Source organism: Anopheles arabiensis, chromosome 3 (genome assembly GCF_016920715.1).
Source record: "Anopheles arabiensis isolate DONGOLA chromosome 3, AaraD3, whole genome shotgun sequence".
Classification (NCBI taxonomy): domain Eukaryota; kingdom Metazoa; phylum Arthropoda; class Insecta; order Diptera; family Culicidae; genus Anopheles; species Anopheles arabiensis.
This window is the reverse complement of record NC_053518.1, coordinates 72,979,585-73,001,929: the sequence shown is the minus strand read 5'-3', so window position 1 is coordinate 73,001,929 and position 22,345 is coordinate 72,979,585. Positions and strand designations below refer to the sequence as shown.

Sequence of the window (22,345 nt, the reverse complement as noted above, 5' to 3'; positions counted from 1 at the left end):
ATTCACTGAGGAATTATCCATAAATTACGTACCATCCACAATGAAGAGGGAAGGCTCTTTAAAATGCTACAATTTTCATTACGTAGATATAAGTGTAGTTACATTATCTGTAGCGTAACAGCAATCAAAATTATGGATAATTATTTCATAAATACGATTTTTTTTTGTATTTTAATCACGTAATATATGGATGATGCCTTAAAATTCTATATCATACTGTTTAGTGTAATTTTGATATTTTTTACTAAACTCAACGAATTCTGTCATAAAACCCAATGATTTTTAACCTCTTTAGTGACAAATTTGACCCCCAAAACTCATTAAAGTACACTTAAAGCTCACCAGAATACTGTAAACTGCTACCATTCAGTGCGTAGTGAAGTGTATTTACATCATCACACAATACGTGTTTTGATTTGAACGTTACAAGTCGCTCAATTTAAAATACCCACCTCCAGTCTCCCCCCCCCCCTATACGGAAACCCCATCGTAGAACCAATCGTGCAGAAGAAGTTGCATCATAAGAAATTACTTTCGCAAACCGGCTTTTCTTGAGCTTCGGATGGTAGTGGGAGAAGGTCTTTGAAAACTTCAACCACCGCCTTTTCTTCGAGTGCAAAACCACAACCGAGAACAATCCGAAAAGTGCAAACGAAAGCGGCAAAACTTATCAAATACGTCGAAACAATCACCCCGGGAGCCGATGGGGATCAAAAGATGAGTAATGGTTGTGCAAGGTTGTTCTATGTAGCCCCTACCCCGCCGCCATTCATCATCATAACAAACCCAAACATCGAAACAACACTTCACTGTTGATTGCGCTTTGGCGGTGGGTTTTGCAGCGCCACTACACACACACACACACACACACCGTCGGACGATCAGCACACCGGCGTGTTTTATTTTCAGCTTCGTTCCAGCTGAAAACACATTTCACAAAATACGACTTTCGCCCGGTGTGCTTTCTCGGCTCCGTCGACTGCTCGGTCCGGAATGCTTCTGCCGGTGAAGGCGACTTGCCCCGCTCTTGCTAAACTTTGTTTTTGCTCCGCAAGTTTTCCGCAAACTTTCCACAATCCACAGGCAAACCCCAGCCGCACCTCGCCTGGATTGTCAGCTTCGCTGCCATTTGAAGAAGGACCTCGCTGCAGAAGACTGGTGTGTTACGCTACGTTACGGACCAGTCACAGACACGGCGCACACAGTAAGGTTCGGTGTCGATTCGCTCGACCGACACACCACGGCCACGCGCTACCCATAATCAATCAAACTCCTCGGCATCGTTATGCCGATTGATTGTTTGCCAAGGAGAGCCTTATTGAGTGTGAAATTAACCATAAAAGGTCGGAGGTACTTAATTCAAAAGAAGTTTTCACTCCCGATAATGGTGTGCCCGAGGTGGTCTCGGTCGCTCCGGCACCGGGTTGGAAAGCCCTTCGAATTTCAGCAAATGGTGTTAAAATGAAATTAATCAATATTTGCTGTCGTTCATCAAGCGAAGTGTTAAAGGTAAGCGTTTCCGTGCAGCTTATCTTTTGAAGATGCTCCGGCTTTCATTTCAATATTTCGTTTCGTTACGAAGGGTACTTTTTTGGAAGGGAACTTAAAAGGATTTACCATTGAAGAGTGTTCTATTTCCTGGACTGCTCGAATTGATTCAAATACGGCCCAAAATCCTGCCTAACTCAGCCACATTCGGCACTGCCAAAAGCACTGCTACCGCTACCATTTTTGAGGGGTGCAAATCGTTGACATAATTCATAAGCAAAATATTTGTTTAATCAATTCCCTCCCAACGTTTGCACCAGCCGCGCTGTCTTCACCTCTGCTCGGATGGCTTGTGTGCCGTGTGTCTCTCGCGTGATCTCGTGACATTTCGCGCGCCCTGAACTTTCCGAGCATTTTCTCTTTTTTGATAAACTTTCAGAAAGCCGCCGCACGCCGCCAAATCACACCGTGGCTCTTTTCATAGCCCGGCTTTATCCTTGAAGGCTTCTGGCGGCTGTCTCTGAGTCGGTCGTGCCGTGACAGAGTTTTTGAGAAGGCTCAGCCAAAAAAAAAAAAGAAAAGCAAAACAAGACGGCACCCCGCCAAAGACTCAGACACGCTGCTGCTTCGGGAAGACGTTTTTCGCTTCGGGATGAAGAAGCGTCGGGCCGCGAGGATATACCTATTTGATTGGATCTAACCCCCTTTCAGGCCGATGTGGTGTATGTGTGAGTGTGTGAGCTTGTCTGTTGCCCCAAAAATCGGGGTCGTCATCAGTCGTCGTTGGATAGTGTATGCAGCATTTTTCCTAACGATCCCAAACGATCCCCACCATGGACAGCAACTCTCTCTCTCTCCGCTAGCCGCGGCAAGGAAACTTTCAAGCGTGCCGTACCTTCCACGGCGGCGAAAGAGGTTTTACCCGCCCGGCCCCAATTGCATGGATGAGTGTAAAAATTCAATTACGTTTGATTATGTTTCCGTAAATTGAGGCGATGGCCGGGGAGAAATGAAATGAATGTGTAAAAAAATCCTCCAAAAAACCCTCACAAGCAACGGAGCCACGGGAGCCCCACCAGTTTTACACCTTTCAATTTCTGTCTACTAGGCCGCTTTTATGTTCAAGCATATGCTACGCTCTCTCTGTGTGTGTGCTGTGCGCGTTCATTTGTTTGGGCGATGGATTGTGAGGAGGGGCTTATGTGGAGTGTTTCGTTCATCAGTGCCGGGGCCCGTCAAACAGATTGCCGGCTCGTCAAAGACCGTGTGTCGATACGCATTAAATCCGATCAGTGGGGTAAAATGGATGGAAAAATTAGATTTTTCACGCATCACACGCATGCCCCCGCAATTTGCGAAGGCATTTGAAAGGGGCGTGAGGTAGATGGAAGGCTGGAAATATTGGAATAGCTAGGAAAGAAAATGATTGTTTACTTATTCTATTGGGAAATATAAAACTTGCTGTTGATGGTAAATTCACCACGATAATCAAGAGCTATATTTTAAGCTTATCGTTTCTTCTACTCTTAAGATAACGCAACCTAATTCCATCATTTCGTTCTCCTTTTGAAATGCCCTACATTAGAGAAGCAAAGCTCATTAAGTAATGTGCATTAAGCATCCTTAAAAATGTCATTTTTTAATGGTACGATAATGACAATTCCACCGATGTGTAAACATGCACATTTCCCATCCTGCAGGCATTCTAAAGTATGATGCATCTACGGTAGCCTGTCTTGCCAGACTTGCCAGACCAACATGTACGCTAATCAGGGAAAAGCTCACCAAAAAAAATCCACCAAACTGCCAATATTACTCCTCCCGGAAGTCATGAATAGAAAATGGCAACCGAACACAACAAAAAATACCCAATCATTACCGGTAATGATTCGCCGTTCACAAGATACCGATACCGGGCATGGAGTTGGGGAAGGCTATCCATTGGACCCATCAATGTTGAACAGGGTGAAGACACCGTACCTCTACCCTTCGGAGCTTTCTTCCGGAGCGCTAGACAAACATCTTCAAAATGCCCAGCGTCCTCGAGAACAAGAACGCCTCATTACCGGTTTTTGGGTGGATTTTTTTTTTTGGAAGGTGGAGGATGTTGGAGACTGGAAACAGAGCGCAAGAGGACAAACAAGGAGCAGGCTCTTATCATTTAATGAAAGTTTTCTTTCGCCAAGCTCTAACTTCTGGTCAGTGTGCAATTTTGTGTTCCCGAGAAATCGAACCACCAGCAGCAGCACCACCACCATCACCATAACTACTACCACCGAAGCACCATTAAAAGTTGCTCCTTACTGATTTCCTTGCATCCTTTTTTTGGGAAGGGAAGTGGAGGGAGCATTTTGGGAGTCGACCAAGCTGCAGTGTAATGTAGAAAGTGCGCCGTAGCAAACATTGCGGAGAAACAGGAAAAGTTAGTTAGTTTTGTAGAGCGTATCTTAGCGCAGGAGAAAGAGGCAGCACAACTTAGCGCGCAAGAAATTTGGCCGGCATTTAGAGATGGCTCGGGAGTGTATTTTTCAGCTGTGGGAAGAGTTGCAGCTTTGGGGTCGTAAAACTATTCAGTGGAATTGGTTTTGAGGTGAACCAAAAATTGGGAAAACATTCATTTGTATTGGATGGCGTGGGGAAAAGTGCAGAGCGAAATTAACTCCATCCTAGAACTTGTGCACGCCAGCTAGATTGCAATTGTGGGCAGTACGGCACGAGATTGTTTGCAGCGCTTTAAAGGGACAAAACTACAACAGATAATTTCTCATCGTCCTAGAACAAGAGGTACACTCTTTGTTTGTATTTAAGTTGCCAACACCGAGCTTTAAGTATCGCACAAACAACCCACACAGTAACCGATCTCTGATTGGGCATACCAGTGAGATGAATGACGGACGGTGATACTAGAGATGTTGTCAGCTTTGAGGTGTTGTTTTTCTAGCAAGAAAAAAGGGCTTACAATTTCAAAGCAGCATTCTCTACCTTCTCTTTTAAAACTCTAAAACCTTAACGAATGCAAACGGTTCAGATAAGCACTGTACACTGCTCGAGCTTTTCTGCATAGAAAGGTACCGGGACAGAAGCTTAATTCTCTTTCAAATCAGTCCAGCAATTCACGGGTTGAATCGGTTTTCGATCGAAATGCCGGCCCAGTATGATTGAATCCGACAAGTGTGGGCAGTTTTGTATCTGTGTCTGTGTTGTGAAGGATTTGCTTCAAATGCTATTATTTTTTTTTTTTAAAGTATCGATTGGATAAAAACAAAACTAATAAACCCCAAACATTTTGCAAAGTGTTCATTATAGTCACTTATTTTCATGCAATTATTGGTCTTTTTCAAAATGTTCATTTTTTTATTTTAATTTGAAATAGTTTTCAATCGTTCGCAATAAAATATATACTCTTTGTGGAAAATTTTAAAAATAATTGTTTAGGTCGGGGGACACTGTCCGTACTCGCTAGTGTAATTTAGATTTTCACTAGCGCATCTGGAACTACTAGCGACAGGTGGAAGCTTTTTTTTTGGACATCGAGGGAATGGTCGGACGCGATTTCAAGATAAAGTACTATTTTCACCGTTTTTCCCATGCAAAAATGGCTGGAATACTTGCACAACATATTTATCTATCAATTCCAAAAATTGTTTCCAGTCCAATCTAAGTAAAAAATATGGAAAATTAACATATTTTTTGAAGCGGCTGCAAAGTGAAAATTGAAATTACACTAACGAGTACAGACAGTGTCCCCCGGTCTTTTGGCTATGACTTTTATTCAAGCTGAACAAATTCTGAAATAAGTTTGATGCAAGGTTTTAAATGCATTAAATGTTGACATTATATGCCCTATCAGGTTTTAAAATGCATTTTAAAAGCGTGCTAGAATAAAACGCCTTATTCCAGATTTGTTTAACTCATCTTCAAGTCGTTCACCATGAGCGATTTTGTTCTATCGCAGACAAACTGTATCAGCCCATTAAAGACACTCAATGGCACTGCAGATAAAAAATAACAATATTCACACACATTTCAGCACAAAACAGAAAAGGAAATCCCCGACACACTCGAACGCTCTGATTGCTTTGTGCGTACCGTTTAGTGCAAATACGGATATAAACCCTTCGAGAACGCTCTTCAATCGCCCTTCCAAAGAAAACCCTTCCACCAAAACACCGCTAGCTTACCCCCAAGAACCGTTATTTATCCGCTAGTGAGGCCACCTTTCCCTGTTTTGCAAATTTTCATACCGGCGTGACAAAATTCGCACGCACGCACACGCGCCCCTGGCTCTCGGGTGTGCGCTTGTTAGTGTGGAAAATAATGAATTTACACACGCCGCTTCGGTCGGTTGTTGGATAAATACGCCAACCGAAATGAAGCTTGCCTTGCTCGCCCCCCCTATCGCGCCTTGCATCACCAAAGGACAGTCACACACTTTAATCCGGCCGATAAAACCTCCTCTTCAAAACGGAAAAGCGGCTCTCGTAGCAGGGGGGAACACACTGCACACTGCAGACGGCAGAGGTCCTTCCGCTGCCCCGCACAGCCAGCCACGTGCCCATCATTTACTGCTGCACACGGTGGAGTGGATTTTGCGAATTGTTCAAGCGTTAGCAAATTACTTCCTACGGCTAACTTCCGACGTAGCGTGACGGTTGCGCTCGTCCCCCAGCTTTCTATTCCGGGCTGTGTGCGTGTTTTTTTTTCTTCTTTTCTTTTTTTCTTCCCTCTCACCGTCCTCTGCCTTCCCAATATTAGTGGTGTAAGTGTCGGACTTTGTAAGTTGCGTCTGTGATCGGCTATGCGAGAGGCCCGATCCCCGATTGATTCCTTCGTTCAAACGGTCCCCTCTCTCTCTCCGCGTCAAAGACAGCGTGTGCGGGTGTGCAATTTTAATCCTGCCAAGCACCACCATCCCACACACATACACACACACACACACACACAGGGACACAAGGCAAGCAAGTGTAGGTAGTTCAGAGAGGACGGAAATGGATTAGATGGCAAATTGCGGAAATTCATTGACTTTCATTCGCCTCAAATGGCACATCGTGGCTTCGAGGGAGGGAGCAGCGATGTGGAGTGGGAGGTTATGGAATGTTGATTACTGGGAAGGACAATGGTGTTTCCATGTATCCCGGAAGGAAGATTACTCAGCCGAAAGGCCGCTTTAAGCCCGGGTGTAAATACTCGGGCCCGGCTCGCTTCCGAAAAGAAAAGGCCGACCGGGTACGGCTCTGATTCATAATTTATTGCCTTTCAAGGTTCTTCCTTCGGCGGCTGAGCCACACTAAATTTGACGCTGAGCGAGTGCCGGGAAAGTTGCGACTTTGTTCAACATGCTCCAATTAATGAGCCGATTTAACAAGGTGAATTTAGTAGATTAGTTTGAGTGGTGTGCAAAGTGGAAGCACAACTGGTTCAGTGAGTGATTTAATTTCCCGCTTCGGGGGAAACGTTGAATGCAGTCTATTGAAATTATGTGAACATATTGTCGATACTGGTAGCCCATCAATCTTGATGCAAATGAATATTAACGACAAACTTGCTATTTTACTTTTCATTTTAAGCGAACAACTAATTAAAGCTATGTTGCCTCTAACAATATTCAAAATCTCACAGAAAATTTGGGACACTTTTGTTGTCTTTCATAACAGAGCCCTTTTTTGTAGAAAAATAGGAAAAACAACGTTTCATCATCTTTTATTTCATCAAATTGGTTGATCTTTCAAAGCAGAAAACAGGAAAAGTCTAATATGCAACCATGTAGATGAAACAGATAAAAACTGAAAGCTATTTTTTACACTAAACAAGTCTATACTCCCAAATTACGCTGTTTAATGAGCATTTAAGACATTCCAAGTGTTTTTAATGATCGGCAGATTGTTCATCCTTGATTATATTATTCGCAAGGTACATGTTTTTGGCAATTTTAATAAATTTCTCTTGTTTCTTCACTGTCGTTGGTTCGCCGAAACAGCAATCGTTTTTTTTAATATTTGCAAAAATAACACTCACACAGCTTTATAAAATTCCGTCGCGTCCAGCAGCAAAGAATTTGCATCCCACTTTGGCTACCTTTTCCCGACGATCTGGCCCACGAAACAGTGTGTACAGGGGCACACGAGACACTTGTATGTATGTGTTTCTCTTTTTGCTCAAATAGCCATCTTTTGATTTTGGCCAGCGTCCAGTCCGTTTTGGCGGCAAAAAGAAGGCCTACGCAATAAATTCCTCCAGCACGTGCTTAAGATTATCTCCGGCCCCGGCTCGGTTATTAAATTCTTCCCGAAAGCGCGGATGATTAAAATGCTGAAGCGTCGTCCCAAGCATTCCTCGGCAGCTTGGGCCGAAACAGAAACGGATACATTTGGACGCTCCTGCGAAAGATTTAAGCCCGTACCTTGAATTGTGTTTCAACGCTGGTGGGTTGGTGCCATGTTTTCCAACAGTTTGAGACCAAGATACACCACGCCAAGTGGCTACAAACAATCATTCACTCGGTAAGCACTCGGCTTACGACAACAAGTGAGCGTGTAAAACATGAACGATTTAGCGAGTCTTTAATTTGAGCAGCAGCAAAAAAAGTGTTCAAGTAAACACAGACAAAAAAAAACCAGAAGATCGATAGCGTACCGTGCTGTCGCGTACAAGGCTTTCGCGGTCCTTTCATTTTATTATTACGCTTGCAAAAACCTGCACGACGGCGAAGAAATAAAATTAGGGAACCTTAAATCTCTTCCCAAACTACCGTCACACGGCCGAGGTCACCGAGGCCTCCGGCGGGTCGCGATGTGACAGTACGATATCATAATTCTTCCCCATTAATGTTCTCGGCAGTGTCTTTAGCGTGAGCGTTTCTTCTTTTTGTCTTTTTTTTTTCGTTTTCACCCTTCGGAACAGGACGCGGCGAGCTTTATTTCCCTACAATCCTCGCCACGTTCCGAAGGCGATATTAAGGCACATCCGCTGCAGACGGCACGACGACTAACGCCTCTGTGTGTCTGGGTGTGTGTGTATTAGTACGCGTCGGAATGTATGTATGTGTGTTTTGGGGCACTTTTTTTCTAGGTTAATGCATTTAAACTGCTGATAACGATGGGGAAGTTCGTGCCAAATTATTCCGCAAACCGGCGCGCTATAACCGGCAACCGGAAGGCAAAACTGCTCGCCGGTAAGTCCAGCCGAGTTCACCGTTGCCGGCAGAAACGGTTGTAAATGTATTAAGACCGTTCTTTCTCTCGCTCTCTCTTTCTCCCGCTTTTTCTCGCACAATGCCCGTTCCTATCACTTTTATAAAAGCGCCATTGAGCAAACTGCCAAAAAAAAAAGAAAAATCCCGATCGATGATCACCGGAAGCTGGTGCCACTGCTACAGGCGACGAACTTTCACATTCACAAGCGGCACCAGGCACCGCTTGCGAACTGCCAAAAAGTCAGAACTTCCAAATACCGAAACCATCAACGAAATATGCACGAAGATTTAGGTGGCGGTGGCGCTGCGCTCCGGTAAATCAAACGCCACATGGTTTTCGCGCAGCGCTACGGGAACAGGATAATCGCCATTATTTATTACCGAGCGCGGCCCGGGCGTGTGTGTATGCCCAAAACTTCAAAGTCTTTAAAATCAGCTTTGAGTGCGCTCCGGGACCACTCATAAACGCTTTAGCGCGTACGGTACCAAACTTGGAGCAACATTTTCAGCACACTCCAAATTTGGCATCTTTCAAACGTGCCGAGTGAAGGAAAGTTCCCTAGAAAGCACAACACACGAACTGAGGAAAACGAACAAAAAAACGTTCTTGCATGTATGCATGTAGGAAAAAAGCCTTGCGAGTTCAGGACTTCAGAACAAGAAACGAGCAAAAACAAAAAAAAAAACAATCAACCAGCTGTTGTAGGATCTCCTCCAGCGTACTCCACGTCTGACTACTGTTGTTGCAACTAAATCATCATAAATTTTCCCCACACACATACTCCCCGCTGCAGCTCTCTCTCTCTCTCTCTCTCTCTCTCTCGCTCTCTCCCTCTCTCTCTCTCTCTCTCTCTCTTTCTCTCCCTCTCTCTCTCTCATGTTGCCCAATGCCAGCAAGCAATCGAATCAACAGTCGCGTTTCAAGAACAAAGGAAAAAACAGCAACTCCATACCTACCCCCCCCAAGCGTTGCGTGTATTTGCAAATGCAAAAAAAACCCCTCTCGACAAGTGCAAGTGAGACAAATTATCAGAAGGCATAATAAACGGCCGGACACTTTAGCACCGTTTAAGAATCGTGTGCTGTGTGCTGTGCCTCGCATACCTTCACTCCCGTGGCGAAAGCTCCTGGCCCGGGCGGAGATTAGCATGAAAGAGGTTTGGCCGCGTTTGAGTGTACTGCCGGGGCGAGACATAAATGCTCTTTAGAAAAGCGGTAAAAAAAAGCGAAACAAAACGAAACAGAAGCATCAGGGGTCGGGAAAACAAAAGCAAACACAGGCCGGCACCACAAACAATGGCCGGGCTCAAATAAGGCGCGCGAGAGCGCAAATAATAGTCTCGAAGAAAAACAAAAGCCCTGAAGATCATCCGGTCCCATTAGTGTGTGTGTGTATGTGTGGATTTGTGTCCTTCGGGAGTGTCGAGTGTTGGGAGTGTCCCTTTTCCCAGCCGGTTGCCGCAAGGCTTAAACGGTCATCCAGGACAGCGAAAGCGGGGGAATGTCACACAGCTGGCGAAGGTGATTTTTTATTTGTTTTTAATGGTTTTTCTTTCTCTTCCTCTCAACACCCCTTCCTTAGTGCTACTTAGTGGTGCGTGTACGTGCGAGTGTATGTGCTTTAGTGAAAATTTCCATTCCATAGAGTGTGTGTGCAAGTGTCCGTGTGTGTGAGTTCATAAGCTCCGGTACATTCCAGTTCGCTGCGCCACCAACCCGGAGAGAGAGAAAATGGCCCTCAGCAACCCTCCGGGAGTGTGCGGAAATTAGTGCTCTTGCACTGGTGGGAGCAACCAAACAGCCAAACACTTAGCAAGCAGGTCCTCAAGCAGGAGCTAGAGGTGAAAGGGGAAAATCCTCTTCTCCGAAAGCATTACCTTTCCGCAGGTGCGCCCAGGCTAATACGTCCTCCGGCTTGAGCGAAACAGTGCCAACACACAGGAAGTTTCACCTCCGCCCGGAGTGATCCCACCGATCCCATCAGAAGTAGCAACAACAACGACAGCAACCAGCGCATTATGGCCGGCTTCGTGTGCCATATTCTGCTATTTTTCCTCTTCACCCGGGAAACGGCTTACGGTAAGGAAGAACCAGCTTACTCTTTTTATATCATTTTATTTTATTTATGACAAAAGGGAATTCCAAGGGAACATGCTGACGAAAACAGAATCCGACACTGCTCCAGGAATAGTAGAACGGGTGGAACGAATTTTGTTGGCGGCTAACAATAACTTATTGACAGGTTTGTGGGTAGCAATGTGGAGCATGTGTACCGATAAACACGATCACCACGCGATGCCACATTGGTCTCAGGAACTTCAGGCATCTGTCAGCATCTTGCGTGTGGTTTTACATGTGGCGCGGGTTGTTGAAGTATCCAGCAAAATGTCACTCTAGTACACTTGGTTTTTAATGCACTGCAATCAATCCTTGTTAACAGGGAAGTTATTTCCAAGATGTTCTTAGCAAATCAAGTCATCAGTAGGGTTTTGCTGCAACTATAGGAATTAGCATTCTGTTTCTCCATTTAACTATGCAAAACACACCGGTTGCCGTTATGCTGCAGTCGTGTTGTAAGTAAGCTGCTGTACCTCGGCAGATAGCTTCCTTCTGCTAAAATTACCCTTTAGCTATGGCCCTGCCTACCCCAACCCAGCATCCAATGCAATGTTGTATCGGCTGCTACTCGGAAGCAGACAAACTCCACCACCCCCGATCAGATGTCATCACATCGGGAATATATGTCAACTGATCCGTAATTGACAACGGCATGGATGCTGATAGTTGGCTGCCATCGATTACAATTTGTTCCAATATATCCCTCCCCCTCCCCTCCTGCTAGGGTCCAGACCGCATCTCGACTGGTCGGTCCGTAATTCGTAATAAGCTTCCTTTGCAGCCGTTCCAGGGCATGCCGGCTCAGGAAGATAGCAATGCCAATTCCCGATAACCTAATCAAAAGTCAACAGAACCTACGGACGTTTACGACTCCGAAGGGAAGGGAGGCACAGCATGGTGGTGCCTGAGGACCTGTGCAAGATATCTTCATCATAAACACACAACAGTGTGCTCTCGCTTCAGTACGGTCCAGCGTCCGGCTCGTGCAAGCTCCAAGGGACTTCCTACGTAGAGAGGATCTACGAAACGTGCCGTCGGCCAGGATAAACGATGTCGTCTTCGTCGTCATGACTCTTAATCAACTTTTGTTTGCGTTTTCCCAGAGCGTCTTCGGTTCGGTAATCGATGTGCCACACACACGTATACCTATCGACTTGATCCTGTCTGCACATCTCGCCCCGAGTGGGCATAGGTCACGCTGGACGGTATCAGAAGGACCCTGAGAAGAACCTGAGCAAGTTGCGAAAGTGTAACTGCACCAGTTGTCTCGAAGTGATTTCCATTCCATGAAACCAAAATGTGTGACGATACAATGTGTGTTGAGATTTGTCTTTGCCATTCGGCAACTGGTGACGCTTTGTAGACACAGGCAGCTACCGATTCCGTTTGGAATATGGCACTCAAATTGTCGGCCAGTTGTTGCTGAGCGATGTGGCTATCCGTGTACATGTGGCTGTATGTGCGTTTGTCTGTATCTTCTTCCTCCGCTACGAAAAGTGAAATTAATGTCCATTATCGACCGATTTGCATTGGCTTTTAATTGAAATGAAAGAGCGTGTCAGTAGTTGCCAGCAACTCCGCTGGACACTTCCCAAGATCCGGAGATTCACGTTTTGGGGGACAGAATAAACTGCAGCTCCTTATACCCAAAACAAACCTGAACCGGACACAACGCCGGTTGAAGCATATCGTGCAATCTCTTGGGCAAACGAACGATCTTTCCCGTTGTGACAACACAGCTCACACCCATCTCTGTGCTCCTTCTTTATCCAACTATCACCCTTTTCCGGAGCTGCTGGGATAACTCCTGGGATGCATTTGCATCATTCAAACAATGACCCACGCCGCACCTCCGGGAAAAGGTGCTTTGATGCAGATGTTTTTCGAAACGGCGCAAAAAAGACCTCTTTGCCATTGCGCTCCACCGTTCGCCGTGTGTTGTGCTGTGACTTTCCCTGACTTGACGGGCGCACGTGATGTTAAAATATTTGCATTTCAAATTAGCCCAGCCCTCTCTTTCTCTCTCTCTCTCTCTCTCTCTCACTTAGACGGACACTGTTAGTGTCCAGCGCTGGACGGCGTGCACCGATCCGTGGAAAGGAACATCGAACACGGTAGTAGCTTATGCAAATTGTTCGCTCTCTACCTCTATCGCTCTAGTGTAAACAGCACACAGGGGGAAGTAACCGCCCGGGTAGTAAAGACAAGACATAACGGGAGGAGTTCCTTTGTGCCATTGCTTTAACGAACTTGGGTGGTACACTTTAGTTTCCGCTTTTTTTGTTGTTGTTAGCTTGCTTTTGCTCGAACGAAAAGCTGCTCGAAAATGGTGGAAATAAATAAATTAAATCGTTTCACTGTTCAACCAGTACTACTTCGCTTCATCGTTGGAAGTTGTGCTTTTGTCGTATCTTCGGATCTTCGGTTGTGCTTGATGCATTTCTGCAAAACGGCATACGGCATTATTACGGTTAATTGGATTGGAACAAAATCACCCTTCACTGTGTGGGATTACTACCACACGGACAGAAGGGACTACTAGTGTTATCCCACATCCCGTTTACAAGATAAATCTTCGATATTGCTCCAGGCAATGACACTCAATCTCTTCATCTATATCTCACCTACACCTCAGGCAGCATGCATACCCCCCCGGCAGCTTTTACGACAATTTCCATTGATTGCTTTTCCAGCTAGTTCAACAACGCGCGCTAATGAAAGTTTTCCATCCTGTTACGGGAAAACCGGGATGTAGAGTCTCTGCTCACTGTACTTTCCCACGTCCATTATGTGCGGTTTTCGTTCGACCGTGCCCCACCACGCGTGGCACAACAAATCCCGGGAAGTAGTAGCTTTCATTCTTGTTCTTTCTCTTCTTCTATCCACGATCGCACCACAGAAACCCAGCACCCAGGGCAATATGTTGAAAATTAGAAATGACACAACTTTGCCCAAAACTTCCACTTGTTCGCTGTTGCAAACCGAACCCGCTCGCCGAACGCAACAGGGTACTACTACAGTCCATGCTGGTGCGCCTGAAACCGGGCGTGTGTGTGTGTGTGTAAGATGGATGCACAAAAGCCAACGGCATATTAGCTCGTATATCACGTACGAGGGATTTACCAGCGAGAGAACGTGATAATTAGCTGTAGATTTCCGATTCTTCCGTTGTCTTGCCGGTGTCTTGCGCTGTTCTTAAGTTGTTGCTGTTCACCGAGAGACGGCATAATCATGGCACGTTCCGATTAAGTGTGACAGCTTGTTTTCCACCGCTGCATTTGCCAATCTTGCGCAATGATATTTGACGCTAATTAGCTTTTGCCGCTGCGTGTGGTATTACACTTGGTGGGTTATATAAATAAATAAATTACCAGCGGAAAAATGGACTGGGACTATCCATTACAGTGCCGCCGTGTGAATTCATTTCGCTGCAATAAATGACATCATTTAGAGCAGTAAAAATCCCCAAACCACAAGCCAGCGGAGTCCCAAAACCCATTCAAATGGTCCAAGATGGGTTGTTATTGTTGCTCATCGGACAACAAAATCAAACATCGATAAATCTTCCGATTAAGATTGCGACCGGGACCACCGGGAGGGTGAGGTAGCGACCGATCGCATCACGTACCAAGACGCCGCCCTATCCGTTGTCAGGCTGGCGCCATTCGAGAGAGCCGACAAATTCATGAGCTCAGCACACTCGAAGCACATCACCCCTATACACTATCCACAGAGCAATTGCAATAAAAACGGGCCACCGAATGGCCAGATAGCCGGTATATTCATAAATCAAAACATTCACAAAACATAAACGAGTGGGGTTCGGGACAAAACGCGGAGGATCGGTTTTCTTATCGCAGATGAAAAAATGGTCGCTGCCGTCCTTCGGTCGGGAGTTGATTTTTCTTACGCGAACGATCTTGGACGCGATGGGCTACCAGTCCGAGTAACTATTTTCACCTTATGAAGGGTGCACACAGGAACCATCTGGTTAGGGATGGGCTTTCTTTTGGATTGTTTTTATGGAGTCGGAATTAGAAAGTTTATTTGTATGTTATTGCGGCAAGGGATGTGTTCTTAGCTTTGATAAATAGAAGAAAAAACACCTTATGCTATGCTAATAAATTTTCCGTACAATCCTAAGTATATGTATTGTACGTGTTACTTTTCTTCTGAGGTTCAACAAAGCGGAAGCTTCTTTTTGCGAGATTCTACTCCCCTTGACATACTCGAGTTGCAAAGAAATTTGCTTCTGGCATAAAAAAAGACCTAATTAGTCGACTTCCCCGAAAAAGCCGTTAAAAGCATGTCGCGTTTGAATCTATTTTAATATTGAATGTCAATGTTGCAGAAACTTTATACCCTGTAGTCCAAAAAGGGAACACGAAAGAGTTCCCAAATTTTGGCAGGAAAAAAAAATTCACTGCACTCAGAGAGCGACTTGTTTGATTTCGTCGCAAAGCCAACTCTTGCGATGAAGTTTTACCCAGTGGGTTGAGTTATGACTTGTGACACGAAAATGAAATAGTTTACAGACCACGTTCGCCAGCCGACAAAGGAAAAGAGCACTAGCAGTCGTCGTGTTTTCGTCTTCGGTTGCTTTTTTTTCATCCATCTGTAGTTTGACTACCTTCCTCAAACGGGGAAAAAACCCCAAGGAAGTTCATCAATAGGTTTCGAAAGTTTTACCGTCTGCTTCATCACGCTTCGATTCGGGAAGATGCCTGATAAATATTCATACACAAGTTTTCACCCCAAACTCTTACTCCCCAAAAAGCACAAAACGGAATCGGGGGTAGCCTTGAAAATTGTTGCTTCCGTTCCATTTACGAATTGGGTGTGCGCATTTTAAGCGGCACTGCTTTGCACCGTGGCACGACACAAAAACTTATCCTTTGCGCCTGGATCCCCTGCTCGCGCTACGTTGTCGGAACGGCAACAAAACCTTGGGAATGTTCGAAAATAAAAGGAATTGCTTTGTACAAAAGCAAACTTTCCGTTCGCTTCCCTGCGGGAAAATTCATTGCAGTTTTCCCGTTCGCCGTTAATTCCCACCGCACTACTTCGACCGCCGTTTCCAAGCGAGTCCATTGTCATTCGGTTTCGATTTCCCCCTTTTTTGGGAATCATTCAGATCGCTTAGCTCAATTGAAAATGTTTTCGTCCCCAGAAAATAGTCAAGCGCTGTTTGATTTAGTTTCTCGATTCATCTAACCCCCCACACTCGTCGACAGATTGAGTCCGAGACAGGGTAATAAATGAAACAGAGGGGAAAAAAAGATTTCAACTCGCAAACAAAAGTCACTATCGGTAATCTAATAAATTTATTGGTTTCCTTCATTTAACGTACTGCGAAACTATGCGCACAAAGAACGGCGGCACGGTACGGAAGCCAACATTAGTTTCCGTTCCCATCCGCGTGTGTGTGTGTGTTTGAGGGGACGCGCATTACACATAGTCGCGTAATTTGGCAATTGTTGATTAGATCTTTGGTTTCAAACAACGTTCCGAATGCACATGGCAATAGATAGCAATCGGGTTCGCCGGTTGTCGCCGCTCGTTGCGTAATTCACATGGCCATTATCCCGTCTGCAACATGATGAAAGCGGGCAGCATCATACGCGAGCTACCGGGGGCTACCGGGCTTCATCAATTCCACTTTCTTCTCGAACCCCTGATTTCATCGGAAAACAGGGGAAAACTACCCTCGAAAACCCATCCGACAATCGTTTGTAGCTAGGGACACGGTTACAGGTTACGAAGCCACATCCCAGTGGTCCTTCCCCTACAGGTCGTCGTATCACTTTGATCACTTTGCGTATTAACGGTTTAAAGGCTACCGCAACATCCTCCAACATCCTCATCGCTTCGAATCAATCCCCGGGTCGCCACACAGCTGGCAGGAGGTATTTATTTTTCCACCCATCGCTTTTAACAACGTCCGCTCCGGGCACACGTAATCGAGTTTGGCAACACACACTTGGACACACAATGCGAAACATACCTTGCCGAGGTGTGTGATTGGGTGTGGTGGCAGCGCAAGGGGATCCAATTTTGCGTTTGATTAACTATACTGATCGACCGCAAAAACTGTAGCCGAAACTGTGTAGCCCGGGCCCGGAGGGTTGAAAAATAAACTGACCTATCTGGCCGGGAGAAATCTGCCGCTGTCATCAGATAAAAACGCGCGAGGGTATGGTGGACGTGGGGGAATCGGTGGAAGCGATGCGATTGACCGCAATGATGGTCGTTACTGGAGGAAATATTACTGCGCTTAATCACTGCTGTTCGCATATGGCTTCCGTTGCTGGCATCAATTTGTCTCATTTAGGCGGTTATCTTGGATCGCCGCAGCTGAAACTCAATGGCTCAAGGGCTGTAAAATTAATCCCATTTTACCCTTCGTAGCGTTGTGATGCAAAGGAGATGTTAATATCAAAGAACAAGATCTTTTCTTTTAAAGGAAATTCTTGATTTTCAAAATTTAGATTAATTTGTTGTTTTGTTTTTACTTAATGTATAGAACCAATTTTACCACTAATTAAAAATTCATACAATTTGTTTGCAAAGCATGCGACCCAACTTCACAATAAAATCTTTACTGAAATGATAAAATTAACTAATAGACTCATGCTGGTGACCTTAGCGTTATGGTGCAGTGCCATGCGCTTTAGTTTACACAAGAATGGCACTGCGTTCAATTCTAGGATAGTAGCAGCACAATGTATCAACCATATGGTTTCGCGGTTTTATGTGTAACGCATTGTAAGCTTTCGGTAAATATGGAAAAGGGTAAATAAATCCCTAGGACAACCACATGCTGCACACACTTCTGCTGTTATGTCGTGTCGGTAACGTGATTTCGCGAGAGCAAAAAATAGGAGAAGAGTAACCCAAAAAAACCATTTGTTATAAAATTGTGTTGTCAATTTTTTATCCCTCCATAAATCGTGAATCTTTCACCGCAACATCATGTAAGCCAGGGGTGCGCTGCCCGCCAGATTTTAAACAACTTGTGTAAACAATGTTTTGCCTTCAATAGCTACACCCCGCAAGCGTTGTTAGAGTATTGCTACATTTCTTCACCATTCACCACACACAAACACACAGCATAAAAAAAACTCCTCAACATCCCCTCTCAAACAGACCACGAGCTCCGTATCTCTCTTTCTCCTTTAAGCCCATCGGTTAAGCCAAGCCATCTGTTTGACGATTATTATCCGTCCGCCAGTCCCGTAGTTGCTACAAAAAAAAACCTTTCGCTACCTTTTATTATTGAATTTCACTGCGGTTGCGGCATCGTCCTCCCGGTGCGTATCCGGCCACTTGCGGACCAACTTCGCCGAGGACCGAGGATTGCATTTACTCTCCCGGGCGGCCAAGGTAAAGTCAACCACTGTCACTGTTCCGCACCCGCAAAACGATTGTCCCCGCATCGCCCTTCAATCTCACCCATCACCGTGTCGTGTCGACCGTACTGCAAAAAAAGGTTGCACCGTCGTAGTCTCGGATCCTTGCCTCGGGTCCCTTTTTTCCCATTATGCTGTCGATGGTCGATCCGGTGTGTTCCGGTTTTTGAAAATCGATTGTTTGGGTTTATTTTTAGACGATTTCTTGAACATCTGTCGAAGTCCCCGGTTGAGACAGGGGCATTTGATACACACACAAACTCAGTAAAAACACTTACTGAAAACGATGGCCACCGTTGACGACGAAGAACGATACAGATTTGGAATGAGATTTCACTTCGGAGGGTTAATATTTGTTTAACAATCTCTTGCAATCATATCTTTGTCGGGTGTTCTTTTTACTTTCATTTTCTCGGTTTCCCCCAGCTCAGTACAAACTTTTTATGTGCAAATAATCAATGTACAAGAAGCGAACGGTTTTAATCTCAATCCTTTGCCAGGTCTTTCTTCCCTGTGGCCGCACGCCAAGAAGGATCGCTTTTGGGAAGGATAATGAAGGCTACTTCGGTGGATAACTTTTTAAATTAAAGACAATCCTTGGCCGTCCCGGAATGCTTCAACTTCAACCGGCGCTCGGGCGGACCTTCAACCGGGGGCGTGACGTGATTAAAAGTTGAAAATTGAAACACTTTACACCTGACTCGTGCAACCGCAATCCCTAACCCGCGTCCCGTGCGCGAGGGGCGTGAAATAAAAACAAACTCCCTTTTCGGCAGAGCACCGATTGAAATGGTTGTAATCAGAAACCGGCCAGGTTTTCCCGGCAGCGCTCCGAAAAGGTGAAAGTGTCAACATCAAAGGGAAAAATCCGATGCCATACACACACACACCGCGAGGATTGCGTGTACACATCGAGGCACCACATTGAAAGGGCTTCCAAAATGCGTTGCGAAATAAATTGTAGCCCCACACCCCTGTTTGCCTGTTCCGCCAAAACGCAACACATTATTCAAAATCGTTTCATTGTCACCCGACACACTTTTGGGCCTCCACTCCATTCTAGAGTTTGTGGGTGAATCCTTGCGAATGCAGCATCGCGATAAATCGAAACCGTTGCCATAGAGTTTTGATATTAAATTGTGTCTTTATGTCATCACACACATCAAATTGCCTGTTGGCAGGCGTCACTGTTTTAGCTAGGTGAAAGAGCTCAAATTGTTTCGTGCGAATGGTTTGAATGCGGCGCTCTCGATTCAGCTAGTACTTCACGTGGTAAATCGAACAAAGTCTTTTGGATTTCAGTGGAAACATGAAACATTGAGATGTTTAAAAACAGATATGGTACAGTTGGCGCAAGAAAATGTAAGCTACAATTTAGAATGTTGCGTTGACTTTGTTACAATCAGTTTAAAGTTCATTTCAGTTTCGCATCATTGAACAATGCGCCTAAATGTAGGCTAAACGTATATCTAAATCCGTCCAACCTAAAAAAGCCTATGATTAAAAGCGCTTAAAACCCTCTTAAACATTTGAAACAAATGATACATCACCCTGTTGTTCATGAAGTTAAATACATTTTGTGGTTTTACACGCTTAGTACATCATAAAAAATTAACTGTCGGTTGAAATCGTTTGATTGCAAATTGACATTTCAGTTGGTTTGAAATCACCAATGCGCCTGAATGCAGGCAATTAATACATCTAAAAGAGTAAGGAACATTTCATGCACTTCCGTTCCGCGTCGTAAATAAAACTCATTTCACGGCCACCGTATCCATCATTTTCTTGTCAATCATTCGACGGTAAACTTTACTACACCAATCTAAACTATTAATTATGTTTTTCTTTTTTTTGCCCCTCATAACTTCAAAGCTGATTCTGCAGGCTCTCTCGGCAAAGCACCATAAACCGTTCCGATACCTTAATTATCAAACAGCTTATAAACTTTATTCCGCTGCTGCTGCTGCGCACAACCGCCACAATATTTTTACTTTCCAACCCAACAAACAACCAACTCCGATGTCAACCGACTCTTTTCATTTGATGACAAGCAACACTGGTGTAGTAATCTACCTCCCCCACAAGTCGAAAATACCTTCCGCCTGTGTTTAATCCTCCTTTACCTTTACGTTCGCGTTTGTTATCTCTCCCGGCAGACGGCGGTGGTCACATTGTTGTGCCAGTACCGACACACTGGGAGGTTCGCCGTCTGCATCGCGTTCCTCCCTCGCTTCTCAATTGCTCAAAGTGCTCCTTAAGCCTCCTTAACTGCACTCAATTATTTTCTCCCTCCCTCTTGACTTTTGCACTCTGGCTCTGCCCCTGGGCATACTGCTGGCAACGACGACGACGAAGACGACTACCCACGCCGCACTACTCTCCGACGCACTTCACCAGCACGCCATCATCATCATCCTTCAAACGATTTTTGCCTCCCGCCCAGCGGCGGCGGCGACCGAGCCGAAAACGGACTCAAAACAAAAGGGAGCGCATTTTATGGGGTAGTTTCATGCGATTATTACAGCGTTTAGTTTGAACGGAAAATTAATAGAACTCAATTACTAACCTTCTCTGCGCGTAATGCTACTTCACATGGGGTGCACACACACACACACTCCTGTGTGGAAACATCCAGCGCAGAGGGCAAATGTAGCCCGGCCGACCGAACGTACTTCCCTTTTCTACAGTCCCGCACGCACGGATGTCACATGCCATCGTTCGTTCGTTCGTTCGCCATGGTGGCGGGGATGGCTGCCAAGCTTAACGCTTCTACGGCAAGATGATTGATTTTTAACAGGATTATTACAATTAACTGCAAAGCATTTCCTTTGCCGACGGGGCCAACTCACCCAAACAGTTCCCACCACCAAGGCCGGCGGTATCGTCTTGCCGTGCTGGCAAAAGCGAAAAGCAGGTTGTGATTTATTTTCAATTTCTTTCGCCCTCTTTTGTTTTGCCTACTGCTCGTCGCTCCCGGTGTGCACCGGCAAATGGGAAGCAAATTTATCATTCGGCTTTTATCGCACCTTACGCGCTCCCGCCATCATATCGTCATAGCCGGTGCCCTCAGTGTTTGGGCGCTTTGTGACGTTGATTGGAGCGTTGGGCAGCTGAAGCATTTCCACGAAAAACACAGTGGAGTGTATCATTAGATATTCCAAACTTTGTCGTTGCGTTTTCGTTATCGGAGTAGCTATTTGTATTTCCCGCAGTTTGTTGATTTTACTTTCATTATTACTAGCTTTTCTTCAACTTCCCAGTTCGAAGAAAGATTTGACAGAATGTTACACCTTTTTAGAGTTTAAAATTTGCAACCGAAGGAGGCATTCGCATTCCATGTTCAAATAATACGTTAAATTTATTGGAAAACGTAAAATTTATAATAACAGCACTAAATCTCTAAATTAAAATAAAGGAAATAATTATTCTTAGATTATTTTCGGTACGTTAAACAGCTTTGTTAAACACTCTGAAAGAAAAAAAAGAATGGCAATTTCGAGGATGTTAATACAAATAGGGTTTCTTTACTTATTTGTTTAATAGTCTCGTATTTTGAACGCATAAATTTGTATACAATTGTATATTTTTTCATTATTAAACACTCCGTTCGCATTTGCATACTACGTAACACTCAAAACAAAGTTATTTTTAAAACACAAAACCATCCCCTTTTCCTAACGAACGAACACAGCGGGAAATATGTAACTCCAAACCCATACAACCTTCCTCCGCTCTAGAGCATATGTAAATTTTGCCATTCAGCATTATTTTGCACCAAACAGCGGAACCGTTAGACCGTTCTGCCCGCAAACCGGAACTCGGGTATAATAACCAGGCAAAGGAAAGACTATTTTGACACGTTGATTTATTGTTTGACCAGCTTTTAGGCTAGCCCGCTGCCTTTCATGATTGATGTTACACAGCTCTTGAGGAAAAAACATGGACGCACACAAAACGCTCTAACGGCTCGTGGACCCAGCGTTATCTCTCGCTTTGCATCAACGGTAAATTAAACATAATTTTTACCACCTTTTGGATGAATGATTTGAGCGCATTTGCATACTGATCGATGCGAAACAGATGTGTGTGCGTGTATTTCGCAACACCATGAAAAGCATACTGCAAATCCAGGCTGTTA

General features: G+C 44.9%; 1 protein-coding gene across 3 annotated transcripts in view; it reads left to right on the top strand.

The window, feature by feature from the left end:
* Positions 1–22,345, top strand: part of LOC120903231 (protein amalgam-like) — a 73,294-nt gene that overhangs the window by 4,436 nt on the left and 46,513 nt on the right. For all 3 annotated transcript variants that reach the window (XM_040312523.1, XM_040312522.1, XM_040312521.1), the window contains exon 2: positions 10,263–10,759. In XM_040312523.1, the coding sequence (XP_040168457.1) occupies positions 10,699–10,759 (61 nt within the window). In that variant the 5' untranslated portion in view covers positions 10,263–10,698. The remainder of the gene's footprint in view (positions 1–10,262; positions 10,760–22,345) is intronic.